Source organism: Lolium perenne, chromosome 2 (genome assembly GCF_019359855.2).
Source record: "Lolium perenne isolate Kyuss_39 chromosome 2, Kyuss_2.0, whole genome shotgun sequence".
In the NCBI taxonomy this organism is placed as follows: Eukaryota; Viridiplantae; Streptophyta; class Magnoliopsida; order Poales; family Poaceae; genus Lolium; species Lolium perenne.
Genome location: NC_067245.2, coordinates 309,492,556 through 309,507,501, shown reverse-complemented (window position 1 = coordinate 309,507,501; position 14,946 = coordinate 309,492,556). Strand labels below are relative to the sequence as shown.

Genomic DNA, 14,946 nt, shown 5'->3' with positions numbered 1-14,946 from the left:
GCAGCGGCCAGCCGGATACGTGACGAAGCAGCTCGGTCAGGATGAGCATGAGCAGCTGCATCACTAGGCTTGATAGTAGCAGGCACTTGACCTCCCATGCTTCCCACAGCTCAGGCAATCCCATTATCAGTTTGTTTGTTCCGGTTACTGAAAAATGGAGAAACAGCAACATCTCAAGCTACAAGTTAAAGACAGATGCAAGCTTAGAATGAGCAAAAGAAACCAGTGATAGTATTGCTTTGCTTGTGTTCAGAAGATCAATCGAGCTGGTGCATCAGAGAGGTCGCACGCCACAGCTCTCATCGGCTCGTCCGTGCTCACTGCTCAGGGCGTCACCGCGCATCAGCTCAGGTGCTCGTCGTCGTCCTAGATTAGCTAGCTACAGACTAGAGAGGTGGAACGGAGGGGACACGTAACTCCCTTCCACAGGTGGCTGCTTGGAGCGGCCGATTTTGCGTATATAGTGCGTGTGCGTGCAAATGTTGTCAGAGCATATGTTCGTTCCTGCATGTTTGTTGCTGCATAAAAACGTCGGATAGCCTCGACACTGCCGGCGTGTCCGTGACGAACCGGGCCAACCATCTGAGTTACATCCAGCGATATCTCTCTCTCTCCGGCCGGTAATCTTTTTCATGCTACTCACTGACATAAGAGAATACCTGTCAGTATTGATTGAATTTTTTGTAATTTAGTAAACTAGCATTGGGGCCTCGTGAAATGTGAGTGCTATCACCTATATGTGAATTTTGTGCATTAGCTTAAACTAGTAAATTGCACGTGCTTTGCACGTTTCGATATCTAATAGCAAAAAACAAGTTTAGAAGAAATAAAATGTATGTATAAATAACTTGAGTATTTTTCATTCACTAATTCAGTTACATATCCAGCTATGAGAAGCGCAAAATAATTTAAAGTTAATTTAATAAAGGGCATTTGTAGGCAATTTATTACTAAAAGAACATCAGGTGTATGATAAAACGTAAGTACCTTTGTTTGGAAGCCCTAGTTTTTGAAAACTTAACTATTTGGGTACCACAATTTTTTGGTGCCCGGCTAAGCAATACTATAGTTTTTTTTTGCTTTCTCGTTTTAATAAAAACGGGGGACCACTTTTTCCATTGTTTAAGAAGACATTTTGAGGATACCATGGTTTTCAATTCTACAATATTTCTCAAATCCAAACACACATAAAACTATGTTAAACCGTCATACTTTTATAAACCATAGTATTATGAGAAAACATTTACAAATGTTGACTCAAAGTCACCTCCTCATCTCATCTCGCAGAAATGTAAAGAAAAAAAAGTGAGATGGTCACTACCGGAAAAATAGGCGCTGGCATGCAACCTATCTTTGTCGTTGCCGTGGCCAAGATTTCTTTGCAGTGCGTACGGAGGAAAACGCACGGCAAAGATCTTGGCCACGGCAACGACAGACACGAGCGCACGACAAAGCTACGATTCACGACAACGATGGAAGAGAGTGCACGGCAAAGAAAGTTGCACGGCAATGGACCAGCATAGCCCACGGCAAAGATTTGTTGCACGGCAAAGCACAAAAGGCATCGGGTGTCGCCGATGGTTCCGCATATACGTGTGCATTTCTCGGGTCGGATCGGGTCTAGGGCCGGGCCAACCAAAGTCCGACGCAAAAAAATCCTGTCCCAGGCCGGAGCAACCAGACAAGCCTTTTCGCGGTTGTTTGAAGAGGTTGCCGGCAACCAAACACGACCCAAATTATGCTCCGTAGCTTTGTCCAATTTGTTTACATAAATAAAATAATTTGACTGACGTCATGGTGCTTGTTCGTCGCGTCATCCGCGCGCGGCCTGCCGCTCCTGTCGTCTTCGCTCGCCACCTCTCCGTTGCCGCCCGGAACTCGGCCGGTCGCCGGAATCTGCCGCCCCTTTCGCTTTCGCCCCCCATTTCCTAATCCCCCAACCACCTCCTTCCTAATGCCGTCGTCGCCACTCCCACCTGCCTCTGCTCCCCACTTCGCCTCCTTCCCCTCCCCGCCCCCGCCGGCGCGATGCTGCCGTCCTCTCCCGCTCCCCGCTTCCTCCTGCTCGCCCTCGTGCTGGCCTGCGCCGCGTCGCGGGTCAGCAGCTCGGGCCTGCGGTTCGCGCACCTCGACCGCGTCCGCGAGCTCCAGCAGAGCGAGCGCCGGCCTCCCGCCGAGCAGGTGGACGCGGTGGCCGGGCTCCTCGCGCGCCTCCTCCCATCCCACTCCGCCAGCTTCGAGTTCAGGGTCATCTCAACGGTACGCGTGCTTCGTTCCAGCGGAACTCTAGGGTTCTAGCGATTGCTGGAATCGGGGTAGCCGAGAGATTAACCGTGTGAGCAATTCGCTTGGTTCAGAAACAAATTCCAAGTGGACTATCTGATTGGTGTAGGTGTCTCTTCAATTACCAGAAACCTACTTGGTCGTTTTCTGCGAATAAGTGTTCTTCTATCTTTTATACTGATAAGCCAAACTTAAATTTGACCAACTTCATATGGAAAAGTAACAACATTTGTGGAAAGGTAACACCTTCAGTAGATCGGTCTTGAAAAGTAGCTCCATAATATACCAATTTGACGTCATATATGTTATGACTCTTTTCATAAAGTTGGTCAAATTCAGAAAAAAAAAGTTTGACTTAGGACAAAACTTAGAAGTACAATTATTCGTGGACGCATGGAGTAAACAATTTTTTTTTCTAGTAAATTTTGCAGTTGGTATTTAGAGATTTCAAGTACTCTAGTTGTTAAAATTTTAAGCTGCAGACATGGGTGATGCCGACCATGTATTGGTCATTGACTTCATAATAGGTCTTTTTAGTTACTCTCTAGCATCGGTCGACAAGGAGTCACAGTCTCTTTCTTTGCATGAATACTCTGACAGGAGCAATGTGGTGGAAAGGCATGCTTCATCATCGACAACCATCCATCGTTTGATGGAGAAGGAACTCCAGAAATATTGTACGTTTCTTCCCTTTGTTCTATTATTCATTGTGAACTAGGTGAAAATTTTCCTGCAATTGTAGGATCGTTACCTTTAGCCTAATTAGTCTTTTCATGTAAACGGCATTGTGCATATACTTTTATCCAAATGTTGTATCTTGCCAAAGTTACATGTTAGCTGATCCACTTGTGGTTGACCTAAGCATGCCTCCTACTCTGCAAACAACGAATTTCACAAACCCTGTTATTTAGTTCCCTAAAAGTTACATTTACTCCGCATGAATATATGGGGCGTTGCTAATAGATACGGAATTCATTGAACAAAACCTTCCAGTATTTAAATGTGTTTAGTTATCAGCACTGTCATGATTTTTGGATGTTATATTATATATGTCTGTACTGATGTTACTTTTACATATATTTTTGGACACAACAAGTCCTGCTAGAATTATGTACTGGTTCTACTTGCTTATGTGAGTGCTAGTTTACATTTTAAATATCAGTCCTCCATATTAAGGGTTACTTAGACATGGTGCAACATTTCTATTTGGTCTTCTTGGTAGTAAAATCAGACGAAAGTCATCTACATTTGTTCTTGTCTTTTGATCAGGATACTTGGAGTAAGTGGGGTAGAAATTTCTGCTGGTCTTCACTGGTATCTGAAGCACTATTGTGCGGCACATATATCATGGGCTAAAACTGGTGGTGCACAATTATCATCTGTGCCATATCCTGGCTCACTACCTCATGTTCCTGCTGGTGGGGTTTTAATTCGAAGACCTGTTGACTGGAACTACTACCAGAATGCAGTTACTTCCAGCTGTAAGCTGATTTCTTATTTCGTGTACAACTGCGATACTTCCTCATCTGCCATCCACTAAGCAAGTTTTCTAGTTACAAGCATTAGAACACTTATGGAATTATATTTTTGAAGCTGTGTAACTGATAGAGCTTTTTGAACCCCATGACGTGGTATCCTGCTAATGCATGTCTTACTGCTATGTTAACAGAGATATACGATGCATATGCTCAGCTTCTATTATATGTTGTATTATTTCCCTCTGTCATATACTATGGACGTTTTCAGGTGCTCTGTGAATATTTTGGCAATGATAGTGATGCCATTCTTTCTCCCAAGAGCTCATTCTGGCATTTGTCTTTTTGTATACTTGTATACCTGTGTTTTGCTCAAGTTCTACCAGATTTTCCCTGCAAAAAAAGTACTTACCAGATTTCATTACCTCTTTTTCGTTTTTGTTTTTTTTTTTACTTTTGAGTTCTTGTTGGTACTGGCTGGCATCATTTTTGGGTGACCGTGATGTTGAGCTTTTGGTTGTTGAATCTGGTCATGTTATAGACCTTTTCCATGCTGACTTAAAACAATGTATCTTAGTTATTTATTTTGTATTTGTAATGATTTGTTTAAAGATTGTTTTCTTGCTTTGAAGATTCTTTTGCTTGGTATGATTGGGAGCGTTGGGAGAAGGAGATTGACTGGATGGCTCTTCAAGGAGTCAATTTGCCTCTAGCTTTCACTGGGCAAGAGGCTATATGGCAGAAGGTTTTTCAGGTTTGTGTGCGTTTATTTTTTTGAAACATGCTGTTTATTGAACAATTTAAACTACGCATCTTGCTTTTTCTTAAATATTAAATCATATCAAAGAACAGCTCATGATCTTAGTAGAAATATAAGCTGATGGTTGATGTAGAACAGCAAATGCTAGCATGAATACTAATCAAGAGGTAGACTATTGAAACAAGGTAAGAGAGCATAGAAGTGCCTCAACGCATTTCCATGTATAGAGCCATGTTGCAATGTTCGCATAGATGATTTAGGCCAGGTTCATGATTTTTAACATTGTCTTTTTGTGAAGTGCGGAGGAGCTTCTGGGATCCCTGATAGAATAAATGTTTTTTATTGGAACTGATAGAATAGATGCTCTATGTTGGTACTCTGTTGTTTAAAACAAAAGTTGACTGATTTTGTAAAATACCGATGTGGCAATAATGTCCTGTGTCCATTAGTAATTCTGTTAACTCACACTTTATTATGGTAAATGGTTTGCATGTAATTTAAATTTCATCTTCCTCTACACATTTGCAGAGGTACAACATTAGTAAATCTGATCTGGATGATTTCTTTGGTGGGCCTGCCTTTCTTTCGTGGTCTCGGATGGCCAATATGCATGGGTAAGTTAAGTGGTGCTTTATTTTCCCTTGGACCTTCCATCTAATTCATTCTACATTACAATGCTCTTAGTTGATCACATACTCTTTTTCTTATAAGCAACCCATGCTGTTAGTTTTTTAATTATTTTAATCTTCAACTTAAGTCTGATCCCAAGTCTTCTGAAGCAAATTATGACTTTTGCTGTCTTAACTTTCAATCCGAGATTGTTTTCTCTTTAGTACTTGCCACAAATGGATAAATGACAGATAATTTATGCAGTTTTTTCGTAATTCAAAGAACATATCATGAATACATTATTTATTCAGGGTGGGTAGTCCACTAGCTGTAGTCAATGGAAGCGATATTCATTGGTCGTTGGGGTACTGACTCATAGACTAATCGTGACAGGACTCATATTGTAACCCCTTCTTTCGTAAGACTAGAGATCTAGACAAGATATTGTGTCTGATAGCATGATATACATTGGTGGTCTGCTCTCAGTTCATCTTTTAACACCTTCTTTTGTGAGACTAGAGATCTAGACAAGATATTGTGTCTGATAGCATGATTTTTCAGATGGGGTGGGCCTCTTCCTCAGACTTGGCTTGATGATCAATTAACCCTTCAGAAGAAAATCCTTTCTAGGATGTATGCTTTTGGCATGTCCCCAGGTGACGTTATACCACAGTTTTACTATTTCTGAGTTTATTTATTTTACATTTACACTTATTTAGTCTATCCACCTCTCTTGCAGTCCTTCCAGCCTTTTCTGGTAACATCCCTGCTGCGCTGAAATCAAAATTTCCCTCAGCTAGAGTCACCCACCTTGGAGACTGGTAAGAATAATATTCTAAACAAAACCTGCTGAATGTTGTTGCCTGATGAAATACTTAAATATAACATATTGAGCCATGTTGCAGCTCTGGATACTGCTTAATTTCTGGCAACTTTATATATTCATGTTCTTCACGACCATTGTCTTTCGATGATGTTGTCACAATGAACCTTATATCTTCTATTCAGTTTTCTGAATGTCTCGGCACATCTGAGACTCTGAGCGTTTTGGCCCTTAGGCTGTCCACTGAACCAATCTTGAATCAGTCGACACATTGTGTTTTTCATGTCACTAGTGATCACTTAAGATTCATAGCAAGCTTCTGCTCTTGTGCTCCTATAGTCTTATGTCTTGCACTCTTGCTCACATTGGGTGTTTCTTCACATTAATATTATTAAAAATCGTCTGTCAAAAAAGTTATTCACAGTCAAAATTGGATACTAAATTCTTAACGTTGCCAACTATTGCACCGACTTTATTTGTTAACACAGCTCAACTATTGTCAAGAACTTTCTTTGCGAATCAAGTAATCAACTAATGCAAAGTAAATTATCAGATATTCTGCAGATCTTTCTGTTGATATAATTCTTTATAGTTTATATTTAAGCTATTTCACTTATTTTATTCTCTTCTGTGATGTTAAGGTTTACAGTTGACAGCAACCCACGGTGGTGTTGCACATATCTTCTTGATGCATCTGATCCCTTATTTGTAGAAATTGGAAAGTCATTTATAGAAGAACAAATCAAAGGTAGGATGTCTTACTCAAAACTGAACTCCAATATTATGATTCATGGTATTTTGATACTGACCTACCCTATATAGTCTTTGAGAATTAGTATCATGATTGTAAAAACTGAGTGATAAAGTGATAAATCTAAGTTCCTTAATCTCACTCCCTCCCCTGTGGTTGTATTTGTAATTTGCTTAAGAATACCAGCAGATCATCCATGTATATTGGACGTGTAAATTTGTCAATTTTATCATGAAAGTAGAAGAGGACCTATCGTTGGACCTTTTACATAGTTTATACTTTATATGTATGTTATTTCCAAAAGACTCTTACTTAGTTGCTAGTTTCTCCTTCTAAGTACTATTTACATCGTTTATCAGAATAAAAAATCAATCCTTAACAGTTAACACATCTGATGAGTTTTCATATTCTCTGCACAGAATATGGTAGGACAAGTCATGTATACAACTGGTATGTTCCCATCTATCATTCAAATAATTAGAAGTTCCGTTTGGATGAACTCAGTGCCTAATTTGGTGCTATCTTCTGTTCACCTAGTGATACTTTTGATGAGAATACCCCTCCACTGAGCGATCCAAACTATATATCTTCCTTGGGTGCTGCAACATTCAGGGGAATGCAAAGTGGTGATGATGAGGCTATTTGGTTAATGCAAGTGAGTTTCTGTTGAATTGTTTTTTTTTTTTTCAACACTTGCACTGGATTGGTTTGTAAAATGCAGTTGCCAGGGTAGTAGGTTATGGATGCTTTTGTTGATACGCTTACTTTTTTTTCTTATAGTCCCTCACTCCCTCTTCAGATGCTTAGTTCTACCAATTGGCAATTTTATCTTGCTCTATGAAAACACACTTGAATATTCAAATATGAAACTCTCGCTAACGCGTATTATTCTCTTCAGGGTTGGTTGTTTACTTATGATCCTTTCTGGGAACCCCCACAAATGAAGGTGCAATCTCATGAAAGCTTGATAATATGTTCAATAGTTTTATTAACCTTTTACTCGTTGCAGTAACTGATATGGCAACTTTGACACAGTATGAAATCTGTATTTAATGACATAAGTATTTTACATTATGATTTCTGTAAGTAGAACAGCCCCTCTAAAACTTAGGACTTTGGATGTGATATAGCTAAAATGTTACAAATGTATACTGCGACGATGTTGGGTGACCCCGTTTATTTGATACCGCACATGCCTTTTGTCTTCCACACACATATTATAACACAAATGAAAGGAAATTAAAAGTGATTTTATGTGTAAGGTCTCCGGCTTGATACTATTCAGTTTATGATAATTAAGAAGTCAGTGTCTGCAGTGATATATTACTGTTGTTGGTAGAAAAGGGTGTTAAGGTTAGACATAGAAGTTTGAACCTGGAAGCACAGTTGATATATACTTAATTCCACAACTGGGATACTTAACAACAGTTGCTGAGAGCACAAACCATGTGTTTCTACTCATTAACTCTATCCATTATTTTCTGAAATCTTGCAAAGAAAATACGGCTACTGGGTACTCATCACCAAGTTGGGGTCTTTTTCTTTCTTTTCAGCGTGCACTGTTTCTATGTTATCAGATCTCTCTTTATTTTTATAATATCGTTTTCTGTGTGGGTAGGCACTACTGCATTCTGTTCCAGTTGGCCGAATGATCGTTCTTGATCTGTATGCTGAAGTTAAACCAGTATGGATCAATTCTGATCAGTTCTATGGTGTCCCCTACATCTGGAAAGTCATCTATCCATTCTCGTCAAGGAACCATCTTGTTTCCTTTTTCTATTTGTGACAAGGGAATTGGTGATATCCTTTCTTCAGGTGCATGCTTCATAATTTTGCTGCGGATTTCGAAATGTATGGTGTCTTGGATGCTGTTGCTTCTGGGCCTATTGATGCTCGACTAAGTGAAAACTCCACAATGGTATACATCATTAGCTTAATCAATTGTTACTGCTACTGAACTAGCAAATATTCCATCTTCTGAATATTTTACTTCAAACACCATTTGTTTTAGGTTGGAGTTGGCATGTCTATGGAAGGTATCGAGCAAAATCCTATTGTTTATGACCTAATGTCAGAAATGGCTTTTCATCACAGACAACTGGATCTTCAGGTGAAATTTCATAAACCATTCAAGAAGAGCTTTATATGCAATAAATGTATTTGTCTTCTTTTTAACATGGCGGTTGCAATGCAAAACATCATTTGGTTTCTTAGATAGATTGCATATTTTGAGTCCAGTTTTTTCAATACGTTTTCTGTTTGATGTATGCTTCGAAATTAGCCAGTTCTTCAGATTAGCCCTTGGTGTGTTTACTACTTCACTTTGTAACAATGTGGCATGCTATTTGTTGTGCAGTAATCTAATTTTTGCCTTCAGAGGTACCTAATGGGTGTAATCACTTTCTAGCTTGATCAGATTTCCACTGTTTCCAGGTGTGGGTTGAGACATATCCAACAAGAAGATATGGGAAATCCGTTGTGGGGTTGCAAGATGCTTGGCGAATTTTGCACCGAACTCTATATAACTGTACAGACGGCAAAAATGTAAGTTATTATATGTGCCATATGTAGCCATTGTACCATCTATCCATTTTCATCCAGTGTAAGTATATACTAGGAATGGAAGATTGTGTGAAGTACAAAAATATACATTTCTGATAGCTATACTACTGTTAACAAACTCGACCCTTTGCATCCTTTTACACTGTTCCGTGTTGTACAGATGTTCTTGGCATTTTTTCTACCTTTTGCTAATACTAGTAAACATCATTTTACTTTTGTGATTTTGTAAAGCTTTGGCTGCATTTTCTACTGTTATTTTTCTCATAAATTTTGTTATTGTAACAGGACAAAAACCGGGATGTGATAGTGGCATTTCCAGATGTTGAACCTTTTGTTATTCAAACAAGCACTGCCAGTATTTCTTTTGCACTGTCATCAAAGAATTTTGTAGTAAAGGATGCATCCAATGATGCATATGAACAACCACATATATGGTATGATACCAAGGCCGTTATACATGCCCTAGAGCTTTTCCTTCAATATGGAGATGAGGTATCTGACAGCAGCACCTTCAGGTGAGGACACAAGTGCTCATATTGCTGAATTTATGGCATAGGATAGTATTATTTTGGTTAGTGTTTGAGTATTATGATATTACAGTCTAGTTTATTTAATTATTATTATGAGAGTGCAAGATAAGTAATGTCATTTCCAAGCTCGAAAAACTTTTGTCATCTTCCATGGGCTTTATGCCAAACTGCTAATGCTAACTAATCTGAATGGCTGTAGTTAAAAACCTCAAGAACTTTTTCCAACTCTATTTTCATCTGGCGTTTCACAATCTTTGATGGTGTACTCCTTTATAGAATTGACTTTGCCTGAACTCTTGATATCAACTTATTGCTTTCTATTCAGCTTAACTAATTTGAATTGGCACTAAAACATGATCTGCTTGTGATTCTGAAATGCAATTTATTGCACCAAGCTATTTTTTCGTAATTGACGAGTCATGCATATACATGTTTGGAGCAGAAAATGGTGATGTTAGATAAGTTAATTCAATCTTACATGGATTTAACAGGTATGACCTCGTGGATTTAACTCGTCAGGCTCTGGCCAAATATGCCAACCAAATATTTCTAAGGATCATCCAAGGCTACAAATCAAACAACATAAGCCAAGTGACCACCATGTGCGAGTTATTCCTAGATCTTGTTAATGATCTTGACATGCTGCTAGCCTCTCATGAGGGATTTCTGCTTGGGCCTTGGTTGGAAAGTGCCAAGGGCCTTGCACGAGACCAAGAACAAGAGATACAGGTAATACTTTTTTCTTCAACATTTTTAGTACTGGATGGTTTCATTCTTACCTGCTTTGATGGTAACCGAAACAAAGAGTTAAAATGGTAAACCTGTCCTGATCTAGATCATTATGAGCACTAGGCCACTAAGTATAAGCTTTGATCTTGTAATGCTGTGTTATCTTATTCGCATATACAAACCTTAACTTTTCAAAAGCTCATGTATTATTGCTCATTGCTGACACATTACTGCTTTCAAACGGGTGCAGTATGAATGGAATGCTAGAACACAAATTACAATGTGGTTTGACAACACCGAAACAAAAGCAAGTTTGCTACGTGATTACGGTGAGGCACATAACATCCATTCGCTTCTTACAGTTTCGCCGTATTTATTTATAACAAGTTCTGTTGCAGCAAACAAGTACTGGAGTGGCTTGCTGCAAGACTACTATGGACCAAGAGCTGCCATCTACTTCAAGTACCTGATATTGAGCCTGGAGAAGAACAAACCTTTTGCATTGGAAGAATGGAGGAGGGAGTGGATTAGGCTCACCAACAACTGGCAGAGCGATAGGAAGGTCTTCCCGACCACAGCCACTGGAGATGCCCTAAGCATCTCTAGGTCGCTGGTCATTAAGTACTTGAGCAATGCTGATTCACTTCAGACGGATGGCTCTTTCCGGATGTCCGCAAGCTAAGCTCTGTGTGAGAAGAATATGCAAAAAAAACTAGTTGGAGTACCCTTTAAAGACTAGCTTGTTCGGTTAGTAATATAATTGCAGGCTAAAACATACCGCTAGTTCCTGATTGTGCTTGGTTTGGCTGATCTGTAATCATAGAAGCTAGGGATAAATTACCATCCCTGTTGTAAGAGAGCTCAGTCCTATATTTCTGTTGAATGAATTTGGTTCTTGTAGAAATTGGAACAGATCGACAATCCTGATGTGCAGCAGTACAGGTGGCATGGCCTTTGCCCTTTGGGCACATTCATCAGACATTGCTAACCCTCGATCCTCAGTGCCACATGGCACCTAGCAGGCAGCAAACAACAGATCTAGAACAGCACAGGCATATACTATCATCACGTTCACATTAAGAATTAAGCAGAGAAGCATTGACACCAAACTATTATTAATAGCATCATGTTCAGCCAGAAGATGGATGGGCAGAAATGCTGAACCAAACCCAACAGAAGAGTACCACCAACAAAACATGCACGAAAGAAACCTTATTCCAACAACACGGACCTGTCCTCTAGAACCCTGATTAAACGCCTAGCTACATCAAAATTGCACAACCATGTTTGCAACTCCAAACATACACATACGCGCCTAGAGCTTGAGGAAGACAAACTCTTCGATTGCGGGGATTTCCCCAATCTTGGTCAGCGTGGCCTTGCTGGGCTCCTCATCAACACCAATCGCCATGACAGCACGCTTGCGAGGAGCGATCCTCCCAACGCTCATGAAGCTAACATTGACATTCTCCTCACCCAAGACGCTTCCAACTGAACCGATCATACCAGGCTGGTCGACCTGCCTGCAGAGGATCAGGCTGCCTTCCATGCTCACATCCACCTCGAATGCTCCCACCTTTGTTAGGTGAGGCACACCATCCTTCACCTTCCCCTCTACTGTGATCTCTCCAGACTCAGATATCGCACTGGGGAACTTGGATTCTACATGGGCTATCTGAACCTGAATGTAATCAAGAGGTGTCTCAGGTGAGCCATCCATCAAGATTCTCTCCTCGCTAATGCGAATGCCCCTCTGCTTTGCGGTGAAGTCAGCATTGACCAGGTTGACAAAGGCATCAGAGATTGGTTCGATCACACCCTTGGTGATCATTGCACGGAGAAGTCTTGTGTCAAGATCATCAGGCGCCCTTGCAGATGCATAGGTAACCTTCACAGACTTGATACCGCCACCACCAGCAACTAGTTGGACAGCGAGGCGCCCAAGTTTCTCAGCAAGCACAACGAAGGGTGCAAGCTCTGACAGCACCTGCATGAAACACAATGGTATAAGATAGATTCAAGTGTCACAAGGAGAAATTTGGAGTCAACAAGAGATCAACAATACCTCAGCAGGAACCATTGGTGCATTGACAGCAGAAGCTGCAAGCTCGCCTTTCAAAGCTCCAGTGACAGCTTCAGCAATTTCAATGGCCACTCCTTCCTAAGGAATCCAAGATGTTTAGCGTTTTGGGAGCTTGGATAATAGCAACTAGATGCAATCATGACAGTATTTCTGAACCAATTAAGCATACCTGCGCTTCCACTGTGCTGGCACCAAGATGTGGTGTCACGGTAACATTCTCATGGAGCACCAGCTTGCTGTCTGCTGCTGGGGGCTCTTTCGTGAACACATCAAGAGCAGCCTAGCATATAGGTAAACAAAGTATTAAGTAGGACTCTAGAAAAAAGAGAACTGTTCAAAATCACTTTTAATTTAGTAAAGCATGAATAGCGAAGGGAAGAGAACCAAACAGACCTGTGCGACTATTCCTGCATCAAGAGCCCTGACTAGAGCATCTTCATCGATAACACCACCACGTGCAACATTGATAATCCGAACACCCTTCTTCATCTTAGCAAAGGCTTCATCGTTGAGCATCTTGTCTGTTGCAGGGGTAAGGGGCATATGCAATGAGATGAAGTCAGCAGTTGTCATGGCCTCCTCCATGCTCACTAGTTCAACTCCAATTGCACGAGCACGGTCAGCAGAAGCATATGGATCGTGGGCGATCACATGCATTCCTAGACCTTTAGCACGGCGTGCAACCTCTGAGCCGACCTTTCCAAACCCAAGGATGGCCAGAGTTTTGCCAACAAGGGATACACCAACGTACTTGTTGCGTGCCCATTTACCTGTACAAGAGTCAAGTCAGCAAATCCCAGGCACGGAATATAGTATTGCTAGATGAACACCAGTGAGCAATTTCAAACAAAATGGGACTATTTGCCCCGAAACAAAATGCATTACGAAGACTAAGAGTGGCCAAAAGAGAATCATTACTGCTACAACGTGTTCACCAAGTTGGCATTCAGCAGACTGAATGTAGTACGCACTGTTCCTATTTGCGAATAGTGGTCAAACTAGTGTTTGAAAAACAGATGTAGATATAATGTCAACAGCTAGCTCCCTATATGCGCAATTTCAGATGAGGATCTAGCCTGGGCATTATTATTTCTAATAATTATAGTCGCACAAAGCAGATAGTCTTAATTTCAGATGCAGAAAGAGTAGATGATGGATTTATTTTCTTGTGCAAGTTGAAAGAAAGTCTCATGGAAAGCTTGCGCATCTACGAGAAGAAAAAAGTTATTAACAGACATGACCGCACGTCTGCACGAAACAGAGCAAGTCACGATTCAGATCGTAGGCAGGGTGCGCTCACCAGCCTTGAGCGACGCATCGGCCTGCGCGACGTTCCTGGCCATGCCGCAGAGCAGCGCGATCCCGTGCTCGGCGGCGGCGACGGTGTTGGCGGTGGGCGCGTTGACGACGAGGCATCCGTGCTCGGTGGCGGCGGCGAGATCGACGTTGTCGATCCCGACGCCCGCGCGGCCGACGACGCGGAGCCGGCCGCCCGAGGCCTCGAAGACGTCGCGGCCGACCTTGGTCCCGGAGCGCACGATGAGGGCGTCGCAGAGCGAGATCTTGGCGCGGAGCTCCTCGGGCGAGAGGCCGTAGGAGCAGTCGACGTTGGCGAACTCCCGCAGAAGGGCGAGACCCGCGGCGCCCAGCTTCTCGGCGACGAGCACCGTGGGCTTGCCCTCGACGGCGACCGCGGCGGAGGCGGGCGGGGCCGCGGTGGCGGCCGCGGCGGGGGCGGCGGCGGCGGCGCAGATGCGGGTGGTGGTGCGGGCGCGGATGGGGAGGCGGAGCGCGGAGGGCGCGAGGGCGGCGGCGGCGCGGCGGTGGGTGGAGGCGGGGAGGAGGAGGCGGTGGTGGGTGGTGGTTGGGGAGGGCGCCGCCATGGTGGGGGTTTGGGGTTTTGGGGGAGAGGGGAGGAGGAGGGGCTGTCGTGACGCTGGTGGTTTGGTGGAGTTGGTGTGCGGCGCTCTGCTGCTGCTTTATAGCGAGGTGGGAATTGGTGCTGGCACGGGAAGCCACCTACCTACCCTACCTAGGTTGGAGAGGCAAAGTGGCAAACTTCATCTCCTCCCTCTAGGCTCCGGGGTTGAACCGCAATTGCCAATGTACTGGTTTTATATTTGCAAAAGGATATAGAATCTGTTTTTCAAGTTTTCAGAAACATGCCTGCTTCTTCTCTGTACAAATCTTCCACTCCAATTTTTAGACCTTTGATTTGTACTCCCTAATTAGCAACTCACACTTTGCATTGTTTCGAGAGAACTTATAGAAGCAGGCTTTGGCCCCGCTTCATAAATAAACCAACCAAAACAATACAATGTAAAAGACCAAGTCTCAAGCA

At 42.3% G+C, this 14,946-nt stretch overlaps 2 protein-coding genes across 2 annotated transcripts; one reads left to right on the top strand and one right to left on the bottom strand.

The window, feature by feature from the left end:
* The first annotated feature begins 1,825 nt into the window (after nucleotides 1-1,825).
* On the top strand, nucleotides 1,826-11,434 carry LOC127336880 (alpha-N-acetylglucosaminidase). Its single transcript, XM_071826789.1, has 19 exons — nucleotides 1,826-2,259; nucleotides 2,884-2,960; nucleotides 3,553-3,764; nucleotides 4,391-4,512; nucleotides 5,047-5,132; nucleotides 5,689-5,783; nucleotides 5,867-5,948; nucleotides 6,592-6,698; nucleotides 7,121-7,151; nucleotides 7,239-7,356; nucleotides 7,600-7,647; nucleotides 8,320-8,430; nucleotides 8,518-8,619; nucleotides 8,713-8,811; nucleotides 9,135-9,245; nucleotides 9,549-9,778; nucleotides 10,285-10,522; nucleotides 10,773-10,851; nucleotides 10,921-11,434. Exons 1-19 carry the CDS (start codon nucleotides 2,029-2,031, stop codon nucleotides 11,202-11,204), a joined length of 2,463 nt encoding a protein of 820 aa, XP_071682890.1. The 5' UTR covers nucleotides 1,826-2,028; the 3' UTR covers nucleotides 11,205-11,434.
* A 171-nt stretch (nucleotides 11,435-11,605) lies between these two features.
* Nucleotides 11,606-14,519, bottom strand: LOC127336881 (D-3-phosphoglycerate dehydrogenase 1, chloroplastic). Its single transcript, XM_051363743.2, has 5 exons — nucleotides 13,906-14,519; nucleotides 12,999-13,375; nucleotides 12,775-12,885; nucleotides 12,588-12,683; nucleotides 11,606-12,509 (listed from the first exon to the last, which is right to left on the bottom strand). The coding sequence occupies exons 1-5, from the start codon at nucleotides 14,486-14,488 to the stop codon at nucleotides 11,838-11,840; spliced, it is 1,839 nt and encodes a 612-aa protein (XP_051219703.1). The 5' UTR covers nucleotides 14,489-14,519; the 3' UTR covers nucleotides 11,606-11,837.
* Nucleotides 14,520-14,946: the final 427 nt, after the last annotated feature.

Bases quoted from the DNA above. Each gene is read 5' to 3' on its own strand.
- LOC127336880 (XM_071826789.1), top strand. From the start codon at position 2,029: ATGCTGCCGTCCTCTCCCGCTCCCCGCTTCCTCCTGCTCGCCCTCGTG. The intron at 6,699-7,120 runs GTAGGATGTCTT...TTCTCTGCACAG, and splicing joins TATAGAAGAACAAATCAAAG to AATATGGTAGGACAAGTCAT. The intron at 10,852-10,920 runs GTGAGGCACATA...GTTCTGTTGCAG, and splicing joins AAGTTTGCTACGTGATTACG to CAAACAAGTACTGGAGTGGC.
- LOC127336881 (XM_051363743.2), bottom strand. From the start codon at position 14,488: ATGGCGGCGCCCTCCCCAACCACCACCCACCACCGCCTCCTCCTCCCC. The intron at 13,376-13,905 runs GTGAGCGCACCC...ACTCTTGTACAG, and splicing joins CGATGCGTCGCTCAAGGCTG to GTAAATGGGCACGCAACAAG. The intron at 12,684-12,774 runs GTATGCTTAATT...TGGATTCCTTAG, and splicing joins CCAGCACAGTGGAAGCGCAG to GAAGGAGTGGCCATTGAAAT.